Source organism: Akebia trifoliata, chromosome 5 (genome assembly GCF_017979445.1).
Source record: "Akebia trifoliata isolate Shusen 1 chromosome 5, ASM1797944v1, whole genome shotgun sequence".
NCBI lineage: Eukaryota > Viridiplantae > Streptophyta > Magnoliopsida > Ranunculales > Lardizabalaceae > Akebia > Akebia trifoliata.
The window spans coordinates 34,676,614-34,683,965 of NC_141379.1; the positions used below are offsets into that span (position 1 = coordinate 34,676,614).

General features: G+C 36.9%; 2 protein-coding genes across 3 annotated transcripts; one reads left to right on the forward strand and one right to left on the reverse strand.

The window, feature by feature from the left end:
• Positions 1-789: 789 nt before the first annotated feature.
• On the reverse strand, positions 790-3,053 carry LOC147402519 (Pseudouridine synthase family protein). The gene is made up of 2 exons (XM_086444209.1): positions 2,574-3,053; positions 790-1,648 (listed from the first exon to the last, which is right to left on the reverse strand). The coding sequence occupies exons 1-2, from the start codon at positions 2,965-2,967 to the stop codon at positions 960-962; spliced, it is 1,083 nt and encodes a 360-aa protein (XP_086300335.1). The 5' UTR covers positions 2,968-3,053; the 3' UTR covers positions 790-959.
• Positions 3,054-3,966: 913 nt separating this feature from the next.
• LOC147402520 (PKS-NRPS hybrid synthetase cheA-like) lies at positions 3,967-7,038 on the forward strand. Of its 2 annotated transcripts, none has more exons than XM_086444208.1 (4): positions 3,967-4,188; positions 4,337-4,563; positions 4,845-4,966; positions 5,078-7,038. In XM_086444208.1, exons 2-4 carry the CDS (start codon positions 4,347-4,349, stop codon positions 6,800-6,802), a joined length of 2,064 nt encoding a protein of 687 aa, XP_086300334.1. In that variant the 5' UTR covers positions 3,967-4,188; positions 4,337-4,346; the 3' UTR covers positions 6,803-7,038. The 2 variants fall into 2 exon arrangements, with proteins under 2 accessions (XP_086300334.1, XP_086300333.1); XM_086444207.1 differs by having other exon boundaries at positions 3,970-4,213.
• Positions 7,039-7,352: the final 314 nt, after the last annotated feature.

Sequence of the window (7,352 nt, forward strand, 5' to 3'; positions counted from 1 at the left end):
AGCCAATGCTGGAGAAATTGGTTGATTGGATGCGTGAACTTTCTGTATTAGTGGGTCTCAAAGGCATTTCTTTATCTTAATTTTACAGAACTTACATGGCCAAAACCAACTTTCTTTACAACACCAATTAATAAAGCAATACAACAATGATTATTATTGAAGCCGTGATTTTGGGTTGACTAAACGCATCTTTTTCCTCCATTCAATTTTTTCCTGAGCCACAATCTTTGTTATGGAATGCGAGATCATATCTGCTTTCACTATTGTGATGCCCATATGGTACGAATCAATTGCATAGTACTTAAAAAGCAAAAGAGAAGAAAAAAAGCAGTTGTGTCGAAACAAAAGGAAACAAGGAAGAAGAGGAATAAAAAAACTACAATGGCAATCATATGGCAGCCGACCCTTTTAATTGTCCTTAATCAGTCACTTGTTCTCGTAAATTTGTTTCTTTAGAGCTCAGTTTTTTCTCACTAGAGTAGAAAACCAACAGAGAATTAAAGTGGAAGACATGTAGTCATTTAGAAGATATGTTGGCAATCGGCATCCCAGACGACATTTAATTTCATTGTTGTGTCATATAAAAATGTTATAATTTACGCCCAACTGATTTATGCCTCACTTCATTACCAATCTCTTCATCTATAAGAAAATCCGGATTCTGAGTGCTTAGAATGCTTGTTAATGAGCTTATTATGAATGTGGCTTATGGATTGGCCCGGAATATATGTAATCTGTAACATTTTTGGATTTCTCTACATGTTATTCAGAATATCAAAACAACAAATCTGTAAAATGGATTCAAAGCATGAAGAAAACATTATCTTGATAGTGTATAAACATCCACACATCCTCGAAAATCTAGATTCAAGAGACATCCCAAGATATGTATTTCTTGTGACACTCCTCTTGTGCCAACCAAAGTTCAGTTTACAGAGGACACGAAGTTCTGAATTTAATCACGTATCACGTTCTCCATTCGATGCTGGCTGGAATGCCTGGCTTGCCCATTGAGGCAAAGGTGCCTGGAATTCAACCTGCAGACCCGTAATTGGATGATCAAATGACAAGCTCTCCGCATGGAGAGCATGACCATCATATGTTCTACCTCTCCACTCGTAGACACCTTCATACTTCACATCCCCTCTTATCGAAATTCCAAGATACTGACAATGCAAACGAATTTGATGAGTTCTACCGCTCTGTGGGTACGCTCTCACTAATATTTCATCATTCTCATCGTCACCTTTCACACTTGGATCTTCAACAACTAGAAATTCTTCACCATTGGGTCTCGACTTAGTTGGCTCTTTGAAGCTTCCTTGCCCACTTATAGATAAAACTTCAAATTTAGTTGCCATGTCTCTGACTACAGACCCTCCAGGGAGTTTCCGACCCACATCTGACGCAGAGTACACACGCCAAACACCAAATTTCGATCTTCCATGACCTGATTTAATGCTGATGGTCTCCCATTTCGGAGCTTGTCCGATGCATAAGGCAATGTATGTTTTCGTAACCTTGTGATCAGTGAATGCCTTCACTAGTTTTCCTGCTATTTTATGTGATTTGGTTATAACCATTAGGCCGCTCGTGTCCCTATCGAGTCGATTAGCCATATGGAGCTCCAATGGGTCGGTTTGAAACCCTGCAAAATATGAGTAGATCCAATGTTCAATAGGGATGGTTTTGTAGTATGTCAGCCACACTACTAGTTTTCAGATGAACATGAACTCAAAGAAACTCTCTGAGTCAACTCAAGTCGATAGAAGGAACAGGTCATGTCAGCTTTTACTTGTTACACCCCAATTTCTTAAATTATTTATCACACCCAATTAAAGATTAAAAACATACTCTTCATACATTACAGAGGTTTGGCTCAAATTATAATCTTAACATTACAAAACATTATAAACACTCCTTAAAACAATTTCAGCTGTTCTTCACAGTTATGATTAGGCTCATATAAAATTCTAAGAGATATTTTCCAAAACATGGGACCAAATTCCGATTCCAGTACACTGTTCATTTTAATTCTCAAAACATGTCTTTCCAATGAATTCACTAATAAATTACCAATGATATTGTAAGTATGGTAAAATAGTTGGTATTTTATCAACAACTTCATTGATTATAAAAGTGATGAATTCACTGGAAAAATATGTTTTGGAAATTAAAATGAACAGTGTACCGTGAATTTCGTCATATTCAGCACACAAAATGGATATTCACCCAAATAATAAACCCAAAAAATAGAAATTTATCACTTGTTCAAACGTTACACAGCTTTTATTGGCACCCCAACATTTTATTTATTCTCAACCATTCACTTATTTTCTTTATTTTTAATTGGGATATAATAAGTAAAAGTTGGGGTGCCAATAGCAACTATCTTCATTTAAGATGAACATGAACCCTAAAGAAGCTCTCCGAGTCAACTCAATCAGTTCAGCATGTGTCAAACGAACAATCAGAATCAACGACTGGGGTGTGAATCGCGAGTTTAAAAATCAAAATCGATGAAAACTAAAAAAACCCACTTAAAAAAAGGGAAGAAGGGGGGGAAATCTTACTGGGTCTCATCGAATCGGTGAGAAATAGAGGGATCGAAGACAAGACGCTTTCACAGTAAACTCCTTCTGGTTTATTTACGACGATTAACCACTCATCTTCGAAGACTATATCAGTTTCTGAGAGAGAAAATAGGTTTGATTTCAAAGAGGCGGAGTTGGCTCTGTTCAGCTCGATCTGCTTAGATATAGCAGGCAATGGCGGAGACAAAGGTTTTGGGTAATTTAGGGTTTTGGGGTCATTAAGGTTATCCCTTTTTGCAGAATCGAAATGGGTTTTGTCTGCCATGATTGGAAGACAAGTCGAGTTGCAGAGAAATCGGATGGTTGTGGAGGATTTGGAAAAGATGGTAGGAGGGAGGAGGAGGTGAGGTGCGAGCTGTCTACAGAAGGGCATTTTAGTAATTATGGAAAAATAGAAGATTTTTTTTGCTGTAGCTAGTAATTGCTGCGAGACATATAATGGACTAAGTTGAGATGAGCTAGTCAATTAGAATAAGAGAGACTTGTATCACTATCACCACCCTAACTTTTGTTTATTACATCCAGATTCTTAATGACACCCCCAAATAAGATAAAGGCATCCACGAGAGAGAAAATAAGCAGTTGAAGGACATTTCCTATGTTCCATGAAAATGAATACAAGATAATAGATTTAGAGAGTTACTATTGCTACACACCAATTGTGTGCAATTCTTTGATGATTTATATAAGAATCAGTGTGCCATTAGTAAAAATTGATACGGCAATAACAGTTCTCTAAATTTATATGTGAGACAGTGATGCTCTTAAGGCCATTCTTGCCTCATAATTGTTATCAAAATTCCCAAAACAAGTGCCATCACATGTACATTGAAACACAAATCTTCTATGAAAATAAGGAAAATGTTGGAATGACACAAACAAAGACACAATGGCGACAAAAATGATGTGGTGGTAGTCGCATAACCGTAAATGCTTTTTACTTGTATCCCGCGAAACAACATCTATGATAATGTGCATGACACCACATCATTTTATCACCTTCGTGTCACCCTAGAACGACTCAAAAAATAAAATAAAATAATTTGAATAATGTTAAAGTGACCTCAAGATTGAACCTCATATTGTACACCCTGAGGTGAAAGTGTATAGTAATAATAGATGCGATGCACCTTTTTATGGGGAAGTCCAGTTTTGTATCTCAAGACGTACAGATCTACCATTTCCGAACTGATCATATCAAAAGAGTCAATTGAGTGTGCCACGTGGGATAGTCAGATTATCACAATTCTTTAGATATTAATTTTTAACATTTGACCAAAGAGCACACGTTAATATGCATTAAACACAAGTCAAAACTTTATTTTCCCATCAAAAATACCTTCAAATACTTGTTTCCAGTATAAATGGGCTGCTATAAGTAAAAGTTGGTGTGAAAACATTAGTTCCTATGTTTTGAAAAATCAATCAAGTCTACTAGCAGTCGCAGAGGAGAAGACCGTGATGACTCGCTCGGGTCATCTGTATATTTGTCTGAGATAAAACGACGAGTTCAAGCAGAGAGAAATCTTCTACTTGGAAAAGCCTAAGCTTGATCTCACAGAACAGAACAGAAGATCAAAGATCAAGAACAAGGGTATTGTTTGATATAGGATTTAAAGGTTTGACCTTTTTTTTTTATTTTTTTATTTTAATCTTTTTGGTGAATTTGGAATCTGTTTCTTGCAAACCCTAATCCTAATTCTATGTGGGAGACTTTTTAATATCTTCTATTGGCATCACAGCTGATAAGGCATGAGTTCTGAAGGTAACAATGGAGGTCAAATGGTAAATAATGAGGGCAGTATTGGAGGCAATGGGGCGGAACTTGGGGCTCTTGGCTTTCCTGATCTTGGCATCAACACCACTATCGCTGGAGAGGCCTTGCAGGCTCAAAACATGGGAATGATCGTTGAAAAGAAGCAAACCATGGGGAGTGCTGAAGAGAGAGGAGGCCAAGGTGCAGATGGAGGTGAGAGAAATCATGATGATGGGTTGAAATTTTGAAATATATTTTATTTACTTTTCTGAAATAATGTCAGACAAGCAATCAGAACATGAGGAGTACTAGAAAATTTTGAAATTTATAGTGTTTACTTCTATGAAATGTTGGACAAACAATCAGAACATGGGGAATGCTAAAATTAGGATTTTTTTTTTTTGTGGGGGGGGGGGGGGGGGGGCGCATATAATCTACCTGTTTTGTTATAGATTGAAACATAAGGGCATGTCTCTTATTATTTTTCTATGCAGACGCCATGGCTAGCAGTGCCAATGCTTGTGAACTCACACCCATTGGACAAGTGGTTGGGGCAGTTGAACCAGTTGTTGGAGCAATTGAAGTTGATGTGGGTGATAAATTTGAAACAGATATGGTAATATATCAAACAATTTGCAAAATAGATGCTTTTAATTGGATTGAGTTCCTTCAAACTGCCTTTCAATTTTATTACTAGTAAACTTATGGTTTGATATTGATCTTATAGGTTTTTGAAGAACGGGAGGATTTGATATCATGGGCACGCAAAGTTTCTTATGGGCTTGGTTTTGTGCTAACGATTTCAAAATCCGATCCAGTAAATTCACGCCCAAGACCACGGGTTTTTCTTGGATGCGATCGATCCGGACATTATCGAGAAAATCAGTTATCGAAAATCCAAATTGAGAAAGGGTTTCGTCGTTCTTTTTCAAAAAGGATTGGATGTCCGTTTTCTTTGAAGGGACAAAAAGTAGCTGTTGGGGTTGATATGTGGACAGTTGAAGTCGTTTGTGGGATTCATAACCATAAGGAGTCGACATCTTTGGGGGAGCATACTTTTGCAAAGAGACTCAATCATGAACAAAAATTGATAGTGAGAGAGATGTCTCAGGTAGGTGCCAAAGCACGTGAATGTCTTCTATCTATTAAGAAAAAAGATTCTGACAATGTAAGTACTCTGAAGACCATCTACAATGCACGGGCTGCTATACGTAAGGAAGAATCTGGTGGAAAAAATTCAATGCAACATCTCTTGAAACTACTAACTGATCTCGGTTATGTTACATTTCATCGCATGGATGAGCAAAATAAGCATATGATAGACTTGTTCTTCGCACATCCAACTGCCATTTATCTTTCGAATGCTTTCCCAAATGTGTTCCTTCTTGATTGTACTTCTAAAACGAATCGATTTCAGTTGCATCTATTGTCTATTGTTGGCATTACTTCAACGTATCAGACATTTTGTTCTGCAACTGCATTAATATCATCTGAAAAGGAGGAAAGCTTTATTTGGGCGTTAGAATGCTTCAAATCAATTTTTAACTCTGGTACACTTCCTTTGGTAATGGTGACAGATCGTGATCTAGCCTTGATGAAATCCTTGGAAAGCGTGTTTTCATTGTCCAAGAACATTTTGTGTGTATGGCATATTTCAAGCAATGTGCTCGCACAATGCAAGAAGCTTTTTCAGAAAGATGAGAGATTCCAAAAGTTTTTAAGTGACTGGAATGTGTTGATACGGATGCCTACAAAGAGTGATTACTATTTAACTTTGGAAAATTTTGAAAAAGAGTATTCTGATAACCCCACAGCATTGTCCTTTGTTAGAGATACATGGCTTAATCCTTTCAAAGAGTTTTTTGTCTCTGCGTGGATTGATGGATATTTTCACCTTGGGACTTCAACAAATAGTCAAGTGGAGAGTTCCCATGCTCAACTACAACGTCATCTTCTCAACTCAAAATCAAATTTGGCGACAACATTGGCACGGGTTGATGAGTTGATTAATGGACAACATATGGAAATTAAAGCTTCATTTTCAGAAAGTCGAATAGAAAGGAGTCAAGAATATAATGATTATTTTTATAGCGAACTTTGTGGGCAAGTGTCTCTGTTTGCCTTGGGAAAGATCAAAGAGCAAAGGGCTATTGCACAATCTGCCATAGAATATGATATCAGTGATGACCAAGATTGCCAGCATGTCATTCGCCACACATTTGGGATACCCTGTGCTCATGAATTGGTGCATTATATAGGGAATGATGAACCATTTCCGTTATCAAAGATTCATGATCATTGGAAGAGATTACTATTGGTGGATGCAGCTTTAAGAAAACAATTGTATGAGATTGACCCAGAGATTGAAACATTTATTACAAGATATGTCAATGCCAATGTCTATCAAAAAGCTACAATGAAGCGCAAGTTATGTGAGATTGGAGAACCATGATGAAGTTGCTGTTGGTTGGACTGCACCATATATTTTAAGGAAGAAATCAATGGTTGATGTGATAGAGCTAGACTGTTGTGCGTGAAGTAATTAATATTAGTGCATTTCAATTTTTTTTCTTTTTTTATACATAAAATTTTTGTTTGCTAACTTGATTATAGTATTTGTTGCAATGCCAACATTTTATTGTGAACTTGTTATACAATAGTGAACTTTTTGTTATCCATGTGTGCATATGAGAACGTTGCATTGACAAAGTATTTGTATTCTAAGCGCCATTTTTTGTACTCTTTGTAGAGTGATGTGACATTTTTAAATATGTGTTTGGTTATGCATGCTTATATGGGTGTATAGTTGATCAAGTTCTGATCTCATTGTTTGTGGTGCCACACAACACACCTTTGTTGGACATAGATGTAAATAATATTATTGCCTCATAGATAGCTCAAGTCTGGTGCTACAATTACAGAAGCGAATACCGTAGTGGTGCTACTGATCACTTGGGAACACATGCAGTAGTAGCCTTTGTAAAAATTGTGTTACAAGCTGT